Genomic DNA, 19,803 nt, shown 5'->3' on the forward strand with positions numbered 1-19,803 from the left:
TTGCATCTTTTTCTGTGGTATTTTGCAGCAGGTCTATACCGTATTCTTTAAGTTTAACCTAAAGACTGAATTTCTGCTGTTGGCTGAAAAATATGGCATGTCACTCTTCTCGCCTGAAGAACTTAATAAAGTTATATGGTCGTTAAATTTTGATTTAAATTTTCTTTGTAACTTTTATAGTTTCCGTAGTGTAGTGGTTATCACGTTCGCCTAACACGCGAAAGGTCCCCGGTTCGAGACCGGGCGGAAACACTTATTTGATCATGTGTTCTCTAAAATTCATTGTAGAATATATAAAACCTCACAGCTGATATACTGGATTATATTTACAGTTGTTTAAAACAAATGTGATAACACTACTCCACTTCTAATAAAGTCCTTCATAAAAAGCATTTTAAATAGGCTACAGTTTCTGTTTTTATTGATTTAAGCAAAAAACTTCACTCTGGCACCACTTCTGGTATTTGGTACATTCCCTTTCCGTGAGGATTGTGTCATTTGTACATTTGTTTCGGGACTGGTGAAAATGTTTTGCCACTTGTAAATGTGTTTTCTAAAATGTATCTCTTCCTAAACTCTTCATTCAGTGTCAGTGACTGGAGAATAACACAGGTAAAACCCACCACACAAACTTATTTTAAATTATTATTAGTGTTTGTTTTTTGTGTTTTTTTCCCCGTGTTTGTTTGTTTTTGCTTTTAAAATAACATTAAATTAACGATTAATTAATTAATCATAACGCCAGTGTTGGAGCTCAGAAAAAAGGCAATAATACAAGAAGCACTAAAAGAAGATTCGTGGCGTTCACTTAATAAAAGTGTCGGTTATCGGTTAGTGTTGGAGTATCTTGGTAAATAATCAGCAGCTGGTAGGAAACTCAACCGTTTAGCTAAACCACCCTGAACCACTTCCCATTCATTCTCTATGGTAGTGCTGAACCAATACGGATGTAATGCACGTTCTGGCCACTATGTAAACGCTTCTCTCTTCCTCAACTCTTCATTCAGTGTCAGAGACTGGAGAAGATGAACTCTAGTGCATATAAGAAGAGAAACTGTAAATAAATACTACTATTATTGACCGAGCGGGAGCTGTGTGCAAGCAGGTGATATCATTATCATCAGTCATCATGATTATACTCCCCTGTGTTTAGCCTTTAGCCTATTTGCATGAAACAATTCATTGGTGTTGTCATGTACTGTTTTTCCTGTTCTAGTATAATCAGTGTCACACGCTGTTGTATACTTGCTGTTGTTTTATATGAACTCAGACTGAATACCAACAAAGAAGTGTTTCCGCCCGGTCTCGAACCGGGGACCTTTCGCGTGTTAGGCGAACGTGATAACCACTACACTACGGAAACTGGAATATGCTTTATATGCATGTATTTTTAATCATAAAAGAAAAGAAAAAAGGACCAAAACAGATATTAATTCTAGAGTTTTATCAAATTTGTCTTAACAACTTGTTGCCTTCAATTGATGGCAATGAGAACATGGAGGCCCCTATAGTGACAACATGGTCCCCCTCAACCAATCATAGCAAAGGACGGTTGAAACCGAGTTTTCAGAATTCTCTCTATCAACGGCTGCTGGATTCTCCAAAGGTCTCTCCATAAGACTCCCCCAAAAGCAGATTGTTTGTCGTGGGTGGAAGTTCTGAGCTGCTGTCCAGAAGTTATCCCAAACAGTTATTTGATAACTCCAACCTAGAGACCGTTCCAGGTGAGCTACATCTAATTCTTGACCCCCTTTGAACTGTAGTTTGATATAGTGAACACTGTAAAGACTGAGCTGTTTATTTTTACCAGAGGTTTCCTGTGTTCCTGATAGAGAAGGGTAACTGCTGTGTTTAGACAATCACTGAAGGGTTAAACTGAGGAGAACTGTGTTGCTGTTATAATTTTAGTAAATCCTTATAATAATGCTTATTAAAGTCTAAATTCAATTACATTCTTAATTAGCCTAAATGTTTGTATGAGTAAATTTGTTAGATTCTGTGTTGTATTCATTTCCATGTTGTTGTTTTTCTAGTTTTAATCAGTGTTGTATAATTGAAATAGACATAGATAAAGGTCTAAATGAATAATGATACAAAATAAGAACTTTAATGAAGGATGTTATGGTGCTGTACTTTTATCAAATTTGTATTTAAACAATTTTAATTAAAGTGCGATTTATTATTATTATTATTATTATTAGCCTATTATCATGCAGTTATGAGTATTAATTAGTTTTAAACATCTGTAAATATAAACCAGTATATCAGCTGTGAGGTTTTATTTATTCTACAATGAATTTTAGAGAAAACACGATCAAATAAGTGTTTCCGCCCGGTCTCGAACCGGGGACCTTTCGCGTGTGAGGCGAACGTGATAACCACTACACTACGGAAACTACTCACCTTTCATCGACATGGTATTGAAAAAATTGAAAGAACATATGTCATCTTTATTAATTTTTCAGTGTGAGAAAAATGCCATTCCATCTTCCAGTAGAACCTTTTACACACTGCGTCTCTTGTTTTGATGATACAACAGTGGGCTCCAAAGGCACTTGCTTCATAGTGAACAGAGGGGGAACAGTATCTTACAGTAATATTCCAAGCTGTCAGGATGCGTTCCCCCTGTTTTAAATGGTCAAATTTAATGATATCAGCCTGAAAATTACAGGACGTATCTGTTGTGGGGAAAGAAGTCAGCAGTATGAATTTGAAAGATGTGTGAGCCTCCTTTCCTATGGAACAGAGGGGGAACAGTATCTGATAGTAATATTCCAAGCTGTCAGGATGTGTTCCCCCTGTTTTAAATGGTCAAATTTAGTGATATCAGCCTGAAAATCACAAGACTTATCTAATGCAATGTTTGCATTAGAAATGTCACTGGTGTTGTCATTTATAGTGATTTACTAAAACTATGTTTTTACTGTACTATTTAGTCTTTTTTGATATCTTAACTCAGAGTTAGTTCAAGCAAATAAGTGTTTCCGCCCGGTCTCGAACCGGGGACCTTTCGCGTGTTAGGCGAACGTGATAACCACTACACTACGGAAACTACTGACCACGATTATGTAGGCACGTGGTCAAATACAAAAGAAAAGGGAAAAGAAACATAAAATTGTGAGACAAAATCCAAACGCGTGCATTACAGGAAAATATAAGTGAAGCTTGTTGTTGACAGTCACCTCTGCTTTAGTTGGTAATGTTTTTTTGAAATTATCCCTTCATCTATTTATATTAGATAAGATTACATTTATTGTCCCGAAGGAAATTTGTCTTGGGCTAAAAATGCCAGGTGCAGCTGTACATATACAACAATACATAATAAGCACAGAAAAACAAAACATACACTACAACACAAATCAGAAAAGTGCTTCAAAGTGTAGCATATTGCACATAATAATATTGCCCTATTTACCTGTAGGTTTATATCGTCGCTGTATTACTCTGTTGGACAGGAGGAGCATGCATGATGTTGTTGATGTGTTGGCTTAATGGTGTTTAATGTTGGTAAATAATGAAGAGCTGGTAGAAAAAAGAAACCTCCCCGTCGGGGAATCGAACCCCGGTCTTCCGCGTGACAGGCGGAGATACTGTCCACTATACTAACGAGGAATTGTACCCACGACCAATAAGTTGTCGGTACAATTCCTCGTTAGTATATTGGCTGCAGGCTGTTTACCTGAATTGGGGGCAGTTACACATTTTATTGCATTTGTTCTGAACTCCAGCATCAGAATGTAACCTGAGTGTGTAAACTGTAACTATTATCTGTTATCAAACTAGCCTGTTGATAAATGTGTTGCCTGTGCATTATCTGGATACTCATATGAATTCCAGTGGCCCCTAACCTAATCCAATAATCAATAACCTATACTCAATGTAAAATAATGAATAATTTGATAATTTGAATATTAACTTCATATCATCTAAAATAACAATTTGATGAAACTACGTTTTATCAACCTAAAATGAACTTTTAGTAATATATTATAATTATACCCATTGTAAGAAAGTGAAGTCTGCATTTGTATCTACAAGGTGAAAATGTTTGTTATTCTACTTCTTGTTTTGTCATGCTGCTACTTTTTGTTTTTTACTTTTTTGTATTCAACTCAAAAACGAATAATTCATATTTGATGTATAATACAGTGAACACTATGTTTGAAAAGTTTAAGTTGCACATAAACCATTTTATTTGAACTCTCATCAGTAACATATTAACTGCTACACCATATAAATGTTGTGGAAAGTGTCTTGCTTGCTGTTTCAGCACCATCTGGTGGTTAAAAGCCTGAATAGCTCATCTCCTGGATGAGTGCAGCAACAGACGGACAGCTCAACACAGGTCCAGCATGATTTATTTGGATCAGAAAGGAATGGGAGCTTTGTGAATAGGTTAATTAATCACAGACACATACATGGCATACATGCAACTGAAGCCAAAAATGAAACACAACATATTAAAGTCTCAGTAAAATGCTTGTAATATATAGTGTAAGATCAAACTGAATTCAGAATCACAAGAATGTAGTTCTCTTGTGGTTCAAGTCAGTCTTACACTGGCTCACTGAAAGAAGTGATGCAAACACAAAAGAACTAAAATAAACATTTTGACCTTCTAAAGTTACCCTGACCTTTATACATATACCAACCTCACTCCCTCTGCTCCAAATGAAAAACAAAACATACCTGAACCACCTGATCAACCTGAAATCAACTGTCAAAGACACTTACAAAACAGTGATGACATACACAAGACAAGACAGAGGACAGCAGACAAGATCCAGACTGACAACATGAAGACAGAGAACACAGAATTGACAACATGACACTACAGAAACACAAAATGATGACAACCAGTGGTGATGACAAAGCACAGAGTGAAGTGCTTTAAATCAATCATTTAGTGCAGTTAAGCCAAATTAAATCCAAACCATGAGGTGCATCACAAAAACAGAAGTATGATTTTAATGCTGAACAGAACTACCCATCACACATCTCATAGGTTAGGCTATCTTTTCTCATAGACATGATCTTTTTAAATAATGTAATAAGAACGTTACAATTGTGCTAGGTAACAATTAAAATAAGGTTTCTGCAGGATGTTTATAACTAACACAAAAAAGTAATGTCAAATAATTGCAGCTTAAATCTGAAAGTCCAACTTTATTTTTCTACAAGAGAGTCATATGATGGCAGGCGGGATATCAAAACTAAACATAGTGCAGATGATCCTCAGACCATGGGAACAGGTTGTACCCAGCAGGAAAAGCAAAGACTTAAATTACAAAGGCAGAATATTTAGTTGGCTCTCCTGCAGATATGAAGGAAACAGTTAGTGGGAGTGTCTCTTCTCCAGCTATCTTCTCACAGACAGGTTTTCATTAGGAGTTAGCTGCAACTGTTGGGCTCAGACTGCCTCAGACAGTGTTAGTGATTCCTCTTTATCATCCTGAAGGACTCCATCCATCCTCCAGCAAGCTCTATTTAGAATACTTCAGGGCAAGCTGCATGGGAAATAAAACCAAAAAACACATACTTTTCAAATCTGAACTCTTATGTATCCATCAGCTGTGGAAGAATACATCCTTTACTTCAGTAAAAGTACCAATAATGAAATGTAAAAATGCTCCATACAAGTAAAAGTCCTGCATAAAAATGGTAATACAGTAAAAGTACATACATATTATCAGCTTGGTTTAGATGAAGTATAGCAGCAAAAGTTGTGCTTTGGCCTCTGACTGACATATGTAACATATATATTTATTATATGATATCATTAGATTATTAATACTGAAACATCAGTGTGTAAGCAGCATGTTACTGTTGTAGCTGCTGGAGATAGAGTTAATTTAAACTACTTGGCTGGTTTAGTCCAGTGGTTCCCAACCTAGGAGTCAGGCCCCTCCAAAGGGTCAGCAGATAAATGTGAGGGGTGGTGAGATAATAAATGGTGGATGAAATAAGAATTACAAGTTCTGATACACAAATGTGTTTACAATTTTAGGACTTTTTCTCTTATCTTTAATTTTTGCTGAAATATTGGATCATTTGAATATTTATTGAAATGAAAGTTTACAGGAAAAAAAATCACTATTTGGTGGAGCTGTTAATAACGCATAGACATCTGAAATGTGAGCCCGACTACACACTGCTTTTTGTAAGACGTCAAAAGACAAAAAGGTTGGAAACCCCTGGAAACCATTGTGTCAGCTCAACCTCGGAAAAGTAACTAAAGCTGTCAACTAAATGTAGTGAAGTATAAAGTACAATATTTCCCTCTGACATGTAGGAGGGGGTGGAGTATAAGGTAGCATCAAATGGTAACACTCATTTAAAGTACATGTACCTCAAAATTGGACAGAAAAAGTACAGCACTTGATTTACTCAAGTAGCTACTAAATGGTAGGTACATTTAGTTGCAAAACTGATTATTGATTATTTATGTTGTAGAAAAAGTGTTTGCCATTGAAACATCTGCATGTTTAGGTCACCTTATGAGCGGTGTCTGCAAACTGCTGGGCTTTGTGCATCAGCTCCACAGTCTTGTCCTCAGCACGAGTCAGTCTATCGCCACGCTCTCCAAGAGCCACATTCACCCTGTGAACTACATTACCCATAGCGCTCCCTTTGACACGCTTGCCAGGCTGAACTGTTCATACACACAAAAGAAGAGAAAATTAATTCAGGTAAACAGTCAAAAATAATAATAATAATTCAAAAAAATACAGTTTAGAACAAACATTCTCAATCATAAATAATTAAAAGCATCAATAAAACGGGTGGAAGGCAGTCACCAAATACATTTTTCATATGTTTCATCCTCTGGGATCTGTCAATATCCACAAGGAGCATTCTGACCTGGTGCCAGCATCACTGAGGTCATGTGGGACAATGAATATGTAGACTATATATCCTGGCAATCTGTTCCAGAGAAAGATGTCTCAACAACTAATGGCCATAGTGTTGACAGACTGAAGAGTGTGAGACACCACAGACTGCTAAAGTTGTTTGGTGAGTGCTTAAGTGTCAATGTGAAAAATTCCCACCAGCTTCAAATGTTTTTTAGATTCAAGATTAGATTGGATTCAACCCTGAGTCAGTCAGAGGTTATTCCCTTTCTGATTCACTGAAGCATCACTCTGTTTTATCAATAGTACAAAATATCATAGGTCGACTGAGGTTAAGCATGTTGCAGTGCTGTTTAAGTGTAAGTTGGTGCCTTGCTGCAGCCTGGCACCTCTCCCACCCATTACACGGCCCCTGTCAGTGGGTTCAATGGTGCACCGTGCTCCCTCTCAGTCTCAGGCCTCGTAAAGACCAGCCTTTGTGTCGACCTCCCCGAAATAAACAAAGTCTCTTCTCATCTGACCGTCACATCACAGAGCACAGAGACGCCTTTCTGCTGCAGCAGAGAGGTGCATTACAGTGAAGACAATAGACAAAAAGGCAGCAGGGAAAATAACCCAGAGAAACAAGCCCAGGGTAATATGACCTGAGGAGTCATGGTGTCATACAGTGAAGGTGTTAGGGACGAAACCTATGACAAGAAGTTGTTTTGAGTCCCAAAATAGAGAATAGGCCAAACATAGTAAAATGCTCAATATCCCGTCAAACGATACCTGCAATCGATCCTTTTTGCACCCAGAGCTACAAAATATGACTATTTTTATGGACTTGCTCACAGCCAATCAACGCAAGCATTCTTCAAATTCATGCAACATGTTATCTGCCCACTGCTACAGCAGCTACAACCCGTCTGTGGTGGTAAAGTCACTGTGAATTAGAGTTAGTTCACTTAGCAGTTCAGCAGCTAAAATGCCACCTAAACGCTGTGTGGCTACACAACACGCCTGTTACACCGGATAAAAGCAGGTGCACAAAATGTGTGATGGGTATCGAATGAAGTACTCAATTGGTATGGATATCACTTTAAGGGTACTTGGATAGTACTGGTATTATCATTTTTCAAATGATAGACTGCCTGAGTAGTAGAGCACTGTGAGTGGTCAATAAGACTAGAAAAGCACTTTATAAATGCAGTCCATTTAAGATCCAAAAAGACTCAATCCTACACTTCCCATAATGCATCCAATTACAACCCTAGACGCTCCATACCTAGTAAACCACATTTTTTACACTCCACACACCCAGTTTGTAAATCAGACATTCTGTTATTTATATGAAGTCCCTAGGCTTGACTTATCACACTCCTCTCACTTATCACCTTTATTACCTGAATTTGGAAGAGTTGCCTTCAACCTTACCTTGACCGTGTGAATGAGTTTGGTTTGCAATCATCATATTCTTCATACGATTCAAGAAGGCTTTGCAGCGGTAGATGACCAAATTCATGGTGCAGGCATCTGGCAGAACAAGGATAAAATGTTACAACAAAGGACATTAATAAAATGATTTCCAGATCTTAACCTGCATGCAGTCCTGAGCTGCAACGTCTAGCAATGAAATTGAAATTGCATTTGGCCCCTTCAAATGTCACGTACCTCCTGTGAGTTTGGACTGGCAGTTAATAAACTCTGTCTGTTTGGGGGGAATGTAGCTCTTCCGTCGGGCTTGCAGGGCTTTGGATGCAGAGGTGGGTGATGAACCACTGGGCCCAGCTCTGACCTCATGATGAGCACCCTGGCTCACTTTCCCCTGGTGGCCCGCCTTGCCCAGTTTCCCAGGCTTTCCCAGAGTCCCAGCCTTCCCATCCCAGTAGGTTTGGCAGGCATGGTACAAGATCTGGACAAATATACACTTCTCTGCTGATGAGCTGGCCACCCACTGGTCAACAGTACTGTCAAACACCAGGTCGAACTCCGGGCTGTCCTGAAAGAGCAGAGCACAGGCAGGGTATTCTAAATATTCAATTGTATGGGCATCTTTTAAATAATTATAACAAAACTTGTAAACAAGACTGGGGCCTGCCGATAAACTTGTTTTTTTGTGTGTTTCTGAGTGCTACTGACCTTTTTGGGGTTAATGCCGTTGACCTGTCGAAGCTGCTCCACTCTCCACTGGGACCTCCTGGTGAAGGCGGAGGAGCCAGCAAACTGCTTCACCTTTGTAATGAGGAGCTGATGTGGCCTTGTGTTGGTCACTACACAGACAACAAACAAGATCCTCAGGAAAGTGCTCTTGATATGAATTTAGGGTTGCCTCTACAATCTGATATGAAAGCCTTCAATAACTTTTTAGCAATAGAACAGCTAGGGAACTGCAGAAGACATAAGAAGCTGAACGTTCATATTATTCACCATCAATGGAAAATGGTTGGGGTAGTGGAATGAGCAGCAGAAGCAAACAGTGTTGGCATTGGGGAATAAGCAGGGTATTAGTGAGCAGAACTTTTTAGCAGTGGGGCTTCCCCAATGACCAGTGACAGCACTATTCAACCCAGCCGTGATATACAGTACACTACTCCTTGTTTTAAAGCTTATTGAAAGAACTCTGTTGCAGATCTTTATCTTGTGAATGGGGTTTGTATGGACCTAGCCTCGTCCTGATCTAAATATAACAGTTCAAAGGCCTTATTTATTGAACTGGAACATCACAGAGTCTTAAACAGTGATGATGAATCATCAAAGTGATTAATAATCTCTACCATCAGTAATAACTGACAGTCTATGAAGCCCACCATTTGCATAAATGTCATGGGATGTTATTAGTTGGCTCAAATGTAATGTTAATACAACTCACTATTTATAATGAGACATTTTAAAATTGTTCTTTTCATGCAAAATTAAATAAATAAATTAACATTGTTTGTTTTGGTGGGAAATGATACAGTTCAAGGCATGAGTCAACAAATGTCAATCCAACCATGACACTAGGACAAATTCCTAATCTTCAATGTTGACTGATAGCACTGCTCTCACAGCTCTCACAACTCTGTACTCTCCCAAACAATGACTGCTGTGATGCACCGTACATCAATGCATCTCTTCTGAGCCACAGTGACTGAGTTTAACTTTAAAAAAACAAAAAGAAAACAGGCTTATGTTTTCAGAATTGATGGTGGACTAAACTAAAACTGTTAAACAGACTGGCCTGTGAATCTGTGAATCCGATTTTGCTTCTGAGATACTACCCATCTACCCATGAGCAATGCTTTTCAGTTGAAACTACTCAAAGTGATGCTCACTGAAGGCCACTGGATGTAGAGCAGCTTCTACATCAATTCAGGGCTTAATTATAGCCAGCGATATCTCAAAGACTGACCCATCTGTGAGCAAATGATGACACTCTTTGAGGCGTCCTGAAAAGACTAGTGACTAAGACACTAATCATTTAACTGTAACATGCCTTATTCAGTCCCGACCAAGGACCTTTGTTGCATGCCATACCCCTTTCTCTCTCTCTACTTCCTCATCTGTAGGCTAGGAAGAATACAGTGTAACAACTGATGGCTATGAAGTCCTATCTATCTATCTATCTATCTATCTATCTATCTATCTATCTATCTATCTATCTATCTATCTATCTATCTATCTATCTATCTATCTATCTATCTATCTATCTATCTATCTATCTATCTATCTATCTATCTATCTATCTATCTATCTATCTATCTGTCTGTCTGTCTGTTTGTGTAATCTATCTAGCTCCTGTTACTGTCCTACAGCTAATCTTCAGCATATAAAGAAAGCCTACAAGTCATATTTAACCTGAAACACAGATGAATGTAGCGTAGTTTCCTTTGGCTCCAGTGGGCAGGAATGACATCCGCTTTCTTTGCCTCCTCTTCACCTCAACTGCCACTAGCATCCGCTCATCACGAGGGATAAAGACCTCTTTGTTGATGGAAGACTGAATGTTCATTGTAGTCCCACGACCTACACAGGTGATAGATGGAAATGACTGTGCTTGTTAGGTCAGTTCAAACATTGGACCAATATCCAGCTAGTGTATGGAGCCAAATCTGGGTTCGTTTTCTTCATTCGAAAAAAGAGATTTTAATACATTGTTGTATTTTTCAGAATTCAATATCAAAACTTGGACTTTCAGTTTCAAATCTCTTTTTCGAATGAAGAAAATAAATGACCCAGATTCGGCTCCATATTAGTGTAGCTGGGCAAAAAGACAAATCAGGGTCAAACCAGTTGCTTTTTACCGAGAAGTGTCTAAGACTAACACAAATCAGATCACAGATCATAGCCAAATACTGCAAAAGATTTGATTAATGATTGTGATTTTTTTTCATGTTAGGTAAACACATTCAAGATATGAATAAGATGAGAGAAAATCACTTCGGTATCAGCTAATTAAGTAACAAGATATGTTCAAGGTCTAATAGAAGTGCCCCCATTACATAGTTTGTTCATACTTACATTGTTTAAGATTGTCAAAATTATTTAATAATCAAATTTAAGGGGTTCCTGTGAAAAAATGTTTTCATGTTTGTATGTATTGGCTGTGACTTTCACATTTAAAACACTTAAGTCAAACATAAAATATATGTGCATAAAACAAATGTGATCATGTGAGGAATTAATAAATTAATTTAAAGTGTATGATGCTCATTTTGTCCATTATTCTATAAGAAATAATAAAGTTACATTTTACAATACATTTCCATCTCCAGAGTTTAGTGTCCATAGATTTTGTGTTCTCAATTTTGACTTTTGAAGTTCAGGTGTATTCAATATAAAGATCCTCAAAAGTAGTAAATATCTTCATCTTTATAGTCACAACAGTATGTTCATAATTCTAAAAGCATTCCTTTAAAATTAAGAAACATACTGTAGGTGCAAATGATTTGAGTTACCTGTCCTTGTCCTGTTCTCCACCAACAAATCAAGCGTGAATCTTCTAGTGGCTTCTGGGAGGTTTCTTGTTAGTTCAAAGTGTTATTAGTAGCCTGTTAGATTTACTTCAATTTCCAAAAGATTCCATCATGAATTTATACTCTGGCAGAGTGCACACCAAGAGGCATGCCCTGCTGTGAAGGCACACACACACTGCAGTCCATCCTATTTGAAGAGGCTGACATGCACGTGGAAATGAGAGAACAGTCACCATCTGTGCCACACATGCACGCGCAAACACTCACACTCACACTCACACTCTCTCACACACACACACACACACACACACAGTTTGGACAGCCTAATCCCTGATCCCCACTGTTCACGTCTACTCTGCTGTGCGTGTGCATCGCTGCACTGCTGCGTCTCACGCGGTTGGGGTGTTCAGGGCCTTGACACACAGGAAGTAGCAGTAGTGTGTGCGCTCTTGTTTTTTATTTTGGTGCTTTTTTAAATTTTTTGTCTGTGTTGCATCACCTAGAGATTCGGGCCTACTGTCTGCATGATGCCCATATGTCTCAGCAAAGTCATATTGACATAATACCTGCAATATTACACCTTTCACTATAATCTCAATGTCTATATGTGTAGAATATGTCAGACATGAAGTGAATGATATCTACATCTGATACACTGCCTCACTGTTATCAGAGTGACTCCTGCTTTCCCCAAATACCAGAGACAGCTGTGCCACATCTCACGGACAGAAGACAGTGTCTCTCTCTGACAAGATTTAGTGCTGCCCTGTGGATGGTTCAGTAACAGGACTAGTTACAGTGTTCTGACAATGATGATCTTATAATTAACATTGGTTGACATTCTTAGATGAACACCGTTTTTGGGACTGTTTGCTTATTGGTCCCTGACCTCAGTGTGGTTCTCTGTGATTATTAATTCATATTAATAATTTGATTGATTTTTTTTTAACAATTATCTTCTTTGTTTTAAAGAAAATGAGACTAATTGGGGAGTGGTTGATAAATAAAACTTAATAAAAAAGCTATTAAAGTGACTCAGGCAGGTCTAAAAGTTGGATCACAATAATACAATAATGTTCAGGTATCACTCTAATGTATCTTGTATTTTTCATAAACACATTTGTGGGTGTTTGTGAGAAAAAGGTTCTTACTGTGAGGTTACACCTATCACTGTATTTTGATTACGAATTTAGATTCTAAGTATAAATAATAACAATATACATTTATAGTGTAGCAGTAACTAAGGACCAGGTTACTACGGACCAGGACCAGGACCAGGACCAGGACCAGGACCAGGACCAGGACCAGGACCAGGACCAGGACCAGGACCAGGACCAGGACCAGGACCAGGACCAGGTTAGGAGGGAAAAGTACAGCTGGCTAGTTAGCATGAGGAATGATGGCTGACATGTTCAACAGACAAAGAGAGTTCTATGACCTCCCATGAAAAATCTAAAAAGCACACACTGAACACACAGAGAAGAAACACAGATGTACTTAAATGTATGAATGGAGACCAGAGAGGAGGTGTAGGTTCTTTAATTTTAATGAAAAATCAAAGATCTACCAAGGTAAAGCACCACATCATCAAGAATGAACAGGACAGCGAGGGCAGAAAGAGTGAGCATGACAACAGAATTGTGTGCAACGAAGGGTATTATTCATTTCAATCAATTCATTTCAATTCAAATTCAAAATCACTTGATGTGAGCTGTAGTCCATTGTTGAATAGTTTCATTCTAAAACAGCAAATGGCACTTTGAAAAATAATTAATTTTAACTATTACTAAATTATGAATTAAAGTCATAATAACTGACTTTATTCCAATTATTGATCTACAGCTATTTGAAATCTGATCGTTAACTTACTAAAGAGAATGAAAATGAACCTCAGCCACTGTCCTAGGCAATAAAAAGCTGCTGGGTGGAGTACCCCAACATCATACTACCATCTCTGTCCTCAGTACAATAGCGCACACTATTCCGACTTCCGGACAAGGACTCTCTAGACTGTATGTTCTTGCTTAGATATGGCACGGGTCAAGGTAAGCCTAAGGTGTTTCCACAGGAAGAAAAGTGTTGATGTGTAAACAAGGACAGGATGTTCAACAGTAGCATTATACATGAGCAGAGAAGGAAACACCATCAGTGATTGTCAATGACCATGCTGTTTATACATAAGCAATATATGTTCATGGAGAATTGTTATGCCACTTATTATGCATATTTGCAATGATACCTTTTAGTACCAGCCCAGCAAAATTAGGATATGTGGATTCCTGTCTTATTTTACTGTTTAACAGTGCTTGGGACTTTTCTCTATCCTTTTTTGGGGGGGCTTTTTTGCCTTTATTGGACAGTTAGTGGCAAAGAGGCCAACAGGAAACAAGGAGAGAGGCAGAAATGGGTATGACATGCAACAAACATCCCTAGCTGGACTCAAACCAGGGGCATTGCAGTTATATGGCATGCGCTGTAACCACTCGGCTGAGAGGGCGCTTATTTCCCTACCCTTTACATACTATAGTGATATTAGATGCTTTAAATTCAGCCTCATTGTTGTAGGTTTTTACAAGCGTTGATAAAAGTATAAACATTAATGCCAAAACTCTGATGGTTAGAAAATTATAGTACACAATATTATCATCTTGAAGACAGATAGGAAAATAGAAAGTGAAAAGAAAACAGAGGGATAAAATGCATAGCAGGTGCCCATCATGTGCTAGAATGACTTAAGTTATTTTATAGATGATGTGAATTATAGTGAGCATGTTTCAAAAAAATATGAAAAGGTACCACATCTCAAATTTCCTAGTTGAGGAGGACCAAATACCAACATTTCACTTGTTTAATTGGCTCACATCACAATAGAAAAAGTGCTTTGGCACAGAGCCTTCTTCAGTTACATTCTTCAGTTCAGTTATATTGTGATGTGAGCAAAATAAACAAGCAAAATATAGTATTTTGTCCTCCATGACTCGCAAATTTGAGACGTGCTACCTTTTCATATTTTTGAAACCCGCTGGATCTTGGGTTTATTACACGACTCAGAATCCCATTGTTGAAGTGCAACCTCCTTCCCCAATTCAGTTTGAATTGTAGTATTTTTAATAAACAATGATAAAGTTGCTTTTTTATATCAACATAAAAAATTAGGTTCTTTAACTTAATTACACCTTATCCACCATAAGCATAAGTGTAAATCCTAGTATTGTGGGAAGAAGTCAAAATAACAAAGTCAATGTGAAGCATTACATATCCTCTCAAAACATGACAAGGCATAAGGCTCATTTACTAAAGGGAATAAGATACATAAACACCAAGTATTAAAATCAAACATAAAAATGTACTATAAACATGTATCACAACAAAATAATGAACAAAATGTAAAAATAAAAAACAGTTAAAAGTTTAATTTATGGCAGGTTTGAATGCTTCTCATTAATGTTTTAAATGTACCTGTTCAAACTTGTAGATTGGGCAGGTTCTAAATGCTTGTTTGCATGCTTGTTTCTCCATTTCTCAGCAAAACAAAGCACATAATCTGTGTACATGGCACTTATCCATAACATGCTTTAATTCCTTGAAAAACTCAAAATTCTTAAAGATCCGCAAATAAATGTGTATAAAATATTCTCAGATGTCAATTTTTCATGGATGTCAAACCTGAGTCAGTCAACATTCACAAGCACTATTTTATTTAAAGTGTTTGACCCTGGTCTGATGAATGAATGATCATTTGGTAGGGCTGGGTATCACCAATCCAAGTACCCTTAAAGTGATACCGATACCAATTGAGTACTTAACTTGACACTCATTCCACATTTTGTGCACTTGCTTTTATCCGGTGTAACAGGCATGTAGTGTCGCCCCACTTTAGAGCGTTGTGGTGGCATCTTGGCTGCTAAACTGCTAAGCGCGCTAACTCAATGTGTTGATTGGTTGGGAGCAAGTCCATAAAAATGGTCCTATTTTCCAGCTCTGGGTGAAAAGGGACTGATTGGAGGTATCATTTGACGGGAGACGTTTCCATACTACTTGGTATTGGTTTATTTCGGTTGATACCTTAAAGGTATTGAGTACCGATACCCAGCCCTATAATTTGGTGAGATGCCTCAGAAGAGCAGTCAAACATCGAACCATATGCTGTATGAGAAGTTATTGTAGTGCCTCATATTTGACTGACATTTAAGTCAGACATCCTGCCATTATCTAAAAGAAAAACCATGGTTTGTTGGCAACGTACAAACATTTGGCCACCATTTTTTGTCACCTAAACAGTCAGTATTATGTCCTTAATTCAGAAATAGTTCATTCCATGTAAACATGATGATATGACACAACTTGGTGTGAGAGAGCTTCAGTTGAAGCTTTGAAGTTAAAGCCCCATGAAGTGATATTTTTCACATTAAAGGACTGTTTCACATTGTTTCAGATTTCTTCCTAAGGCTGAGTGTCCATATAGCGTTTTTTTCTGAGCTTCAGTGTCTTTTTTTCACTTCGCATATGCAGCAGCCTCGAGAATAAGCACTGCACCCAGCGTCTTTTTTTAGACCACTTTGACACTTGTGTGAGACTCCTTTGCACTTCTAGCGCAAAAGCTTGGAACTTTTCAAAGAAGTGCTGGTGTCATCACTGTCTCTCCTTTTTTAGGCAACCAATCATATAGGCTATAAGATGGGGGAATCCTCTGATAGCCGCTCATGGTAAAAAACAATGTCAAACAAACAGATAGTAGCCTAAGAAAAACAAACAGATAATAAAAGGGGTGATGCTACTCTATCATACGACGGAGTGGTAATATGTTAAGATATTGTTGTCATAGAAACAAAACCTCTCACTGCAGAAGTACTTCATCTTAGTGCTCCCCAGCGCTTTTCTGCCAGAGAAAAATGCTATACAGACACACATCCTAAAAGCAGCTCCTCTTACAGTAAAGGTCTTGTAGGTTTTAATGCTATTTCTCTGTTTTTCAGGCGAGTACTTTCAGCTATACTTAAAAGTAAAATTCAAGGTTTATCTGAACCTGACATATTTCCCATGCTAGTTTGGTTCTCTATGTCATGTTAATTTTGCTCTCTCCAGCTCCATTACAGAGATTCTAGCGATTCACAAGAAGACATTTCTCCCACAAAACAACGATCGTCTGTGTAAGCTGCATGGGCATCTATAGTCCCGTTTCCATTAAGGAAGTTCTGGAGGCAGGAACTTTACAGGAATGTCCTCCCACTTGAGCCCCGTATCCACTGAAGGAACTTCGGGGTAATTTTACGGGGCTGGGGCCGTTGGTGCATGTCTCCATAGCAGGAACCTCCCCCGAAGGACAACCTCCCGGAACTTTTACGGGGGCTAACCGAGCCCCTGCCTCGGGGTTGGTACTCTGAGCGGCCCCAAAAAAAACCCTGGGCGGGGCTTGAGGTTGACTCTGTGCTGATTTGGTATACTCAAAATTGGGATGTGGCGTCAACAGAAAGCGCTAATATAAGCAGCATTTTTAAAAACCCAGCAGAAGACGAACAGTAGTAGAAAGCGTTCATAGCGTCCACCGGCATGTACATGAACACACAAACCAGAATCGTGGCAACCACCACAGCTCCTTCCATGATTACCTCCTCGTTGTTGTTTTCTTTGTTATGCTTTTGGCATGTCGCTTCGGTAATGTCACGGTCAGAGTCCGGTGGGTCCTATCTGGTATGGAGACACAACGGCCTAGTCTAGAGGACCGAGTGAGAGGACGTTCCTGTAACTGTTCCGCCTCCTATATTTTACCAGTAACTTCCTTAGTTGAAACGGGACTTTGGTCCTCTCAGCTGTTGTGTCTCCATTACAGAGTAGGACTTTGATAGGACCCACCGGGCTCTGGAGCTGATATAATCATTCTGCAACAGTTTCGATCACTGCCCAATCACTTATTTTGGTTTTCTGTTGACGTCACATCCAGCTTTGAGTATACCCAATCAGCTCCGAGGCAACCTCAAGCCCCACCCAGGAATTTTCCGGCAGTGCATGGAGTAAATAGCCCGAGGCAGGGGCTCATTGCACCCAGTAAAAGTTTTGGGAGATTGTCCTTCAGGGGTAGTTCCTGCTATGGAGACGCGCACCAACAGTTACGGCCCTGTAAAATTACCCCGAATTTCCTGCAGTGGAAACGCCTAACCCTAACTCCTATACCAGTGTGCTAGCTAAGCGAACCACCCTGCATATTCATCCTTGCATGCCAGTTTGTTTACATATATGAGACTGACTTTGATGGTTTAGACTGTAAGGAAACAAAAAAATCTCAAAGTGCAAAGACGGTTTATCTCGTGTTGTGAAGATCATCATGAGTCATTTCTCTTTGACTGGCAGATTGTATTTATTTGAGGACCGTCAGGAAAGTCAATGTACAGAAACGGTTACCTCAAATAACCTGGACCTGATGTACTTCTCTAGGCAGTCAGTCATGATGCCCACAGCTATCTTTGTGAATCACTAGAATCTCTATAACAGCGCTAGAGAGAGCAAACTTAGTGCGACACATACAATCACAATGGCCACAATTTATAGGAAACATCAGGTTCAAATAACCAGAATTTCCCTTTAAGTAATCAAGTTACTTTTAATATAAAAGTCTACATGCAGCAGATCAGTAACCCTATTTTTCCCCCCCCACTTTATTTTGGAAGAATGGCTCACTGATTTCAACCGTAGCAGTGATAGAAGAAGCTGCTTCTAGAAATTCTTTTCTTTTTTGTATGTGTTGGAGATGACAGAGCAGTGAGAGGACAGGCAGACTTTACCCGAGTTTAACATGCTCAGTGGTGGAAACTGACTCATTTAAGCTTCTTTGTTTTAGTTTTACTCTGATACATTTGCTTAAATTTACTTGGAATGGAATTTGATTTAATTATTTTAAATACAAAAATGCATTGCTACGTGCTATGATCTGCTCTGACACTTTTCAGCATGTTAGAAATAAGACAAGCTGATGGTAAGACAAAGCTCTGTTGCATTGAGAGTATTTTGAAAGCCTTTCTGCCCCCTAGTGGTCAAATTCACTTAATGCTGCTTTAACTGGGATATTTTGACAGACTGTTTCTGATTATATAGAAGTACTCTGGTTTTAAGATTCAGTTTCTGTGCAGTGTATTTCATTGGAAAAGAATTCCCTTATCATAGCTGGCCTTTTCTATAACATGACAGTTCCATGTTCACTTAAAAGATGGAAATCATAAGACTGACATATTCCTCATAAGGAACAAGCATGGGGCTAGAACAGTCTGGACACTGGATGCCAGATGGACAGAACTTCTTAGTGAGACAAGTAACCATCAGTAGGAGCGTAACTGATACAGGCAACATAGTAGGGTGCTTTGCACAGGAAACAGTTGTTGCTGCTGAGAGAAAGGACCAGGAAACAGAGGACAGGCTTTGATTGCAAATACTAAGGGCTGGGCTCGGGCACAGTGTATGTCCACCAAGTCAAAGGTCACATCGAGGTTAGAGTGTGTAAACTGGGAGGAATTTAGATGTAGTGTGAAATCAGTGATTGTGTGTGCGTGTGTATGTGTGGGTCAATCCATTTTCAATTCACTCAATTATAACAGTCATTTCAGTTTCTTCTGCTAGCATTGTGTGAAGCCAAGGACCACGAATATTACCAGGGCTGGGTATCGTTTAAAAAATTATGATACCAGTACCAATCCAAAGTGATACTGATACCAACTGAGTACTTTATTCGATACCCATCATGTGAATAGAAGCATTAAATTGCGACTTCACCACCACAGAAGGTTTTAGCTGCTGTGGCAATGGGCCAATCACATGTCACATTAAACCAACTGAGTACTTTATTCGATACCCATCATGTGAATAGAAGCATTAAATTGCGACTTCACCACCACAGAAGGTTTTAGCTGCTGTGGCAATGGGCCAATCACATGTCACATTAAATTGAGGAACGCTTGCGTTGATTGGCTGTGAGCAAGTCCATACGTAATTTCTAGCTCTGGGTGCAAAAAGGATCGATTGCAGGT

General features: G+C 38.8%; 1 protein-coding gene and 5 non-coding genes across 6 annotated transcripts; 1 reads left to right on the forward strand and 5 right to left on the reverse strand.

The window, feature by feature from the left end:
* Positions 1-179: 179 nt before the first annotated feature.
* Positions 180-252, forward strand: trnav-aac (transfer RNA valine (anticodon AAC)). Its single transcript has one exon. It is a non-coding gene; the product is annotated as a tRNA-Val (tRNA).
* Positions 253-1,290: 1,038 nt separating this feature from the next.
* Positions 1,291-1,363, reverse strand: trnav-aac (transfer RNA valine (anticodon AAC)). Its single transcript has one exon. It is a non-coding gene; the product is annotated as a tRNA-Val (tRNA).
* A 960-nt stretch (positions 1,364-2,323) lies between these two features.
* Positions 2,324-2,396, reverse strand: trnav-cac (transfer RNA valine (anticodon CAC)). Its single transcript has one exon. It is a non-coding gene; the product is annotated as a tRNA-Val (tRNA).
* Positions 2,397-2,979: 583 nt separating this feature from the next.
* Positions 2,980-3,052, reverse strand: trnav-aac (transfer RNA valine (anticodon AAC)). The gene has a single exon. It is a non-coding gene; the product is annotated as a tRNA-Val (tRNA).
* Positions 3,053-3,540: 488 nt separating this feature from the next.
* trnad-guc (transfer RNA aspartic acid (anticodon GUC)) lies at positions 3,541-3,612 on the reverse strand. The gene has a single exon. It is a non-coding gene; the product is annotated as a tRNA-Asp (tRNA).
* Positions 3,613-5,483: 1,871 nt separating this feature from the next.
* stxbp6l (syntaxin binding protein 6 (amisyn), like) lies at positions 5,484-10,824 on the reverse strand. Its single transcript, XM_062436965.1, has 6 exons — positions 10,671-10,824; positions 8,973-9,103; positions 8,505-8,832; positions 8,256-8,366; positions 6,495-6,652; positions 5,484-5,507 (listed from the first exon to the last, which is right to left on the reverse strand). The coding sequence occupies exons 1-6, from the start codon at positions 10,822-10,824 to the stop codon at positions 5,484-5,486; spliced, it is 906 nt and encodes a 301-aa protein (XP_062292949.1).
* Positions 10,825-19,803: the final 8,979 nt, after the last annotated feature.

The sequence above is a fragment of the Scomber scombrus genome, chromosome 17, assembly GCF_963691925.1.
Source record: "Scomber scombrus chromosome 17, fScoSco1.1, whole genome shotgun sequence".
NCBI lineage: Eukaryota > Metazoa > Chordata > Actinopteri > Scombriformes > Scombridae > Scomber > Scomber scombrus.

Excerpts from the sequence above, each read along its gene's own strand:
- stxbp6l (XM_062436965.1), bottom strand. The coding sequence starts at position 10,824 with ATGAACATTCAGTCTTCCATCAACAAAGAGGTCTTTATCCCTCGTGAT. Across the intron at positions 8,833-8,972 it reads ACGGCATTAACCCCAAAAAG|GACAGCCCGGAGTTCGACCT; the intron begins GTCAGTAGCACT and ends CTGCTCTTTCAG. Across the intron at positions 8,367-8,504 it reads CCAGTCCAAACTCACAGGAG|ATGCCTGCACCATGAATTTG; the intron begins GTACGTGACATT and ends TTGTTCTGCCAG.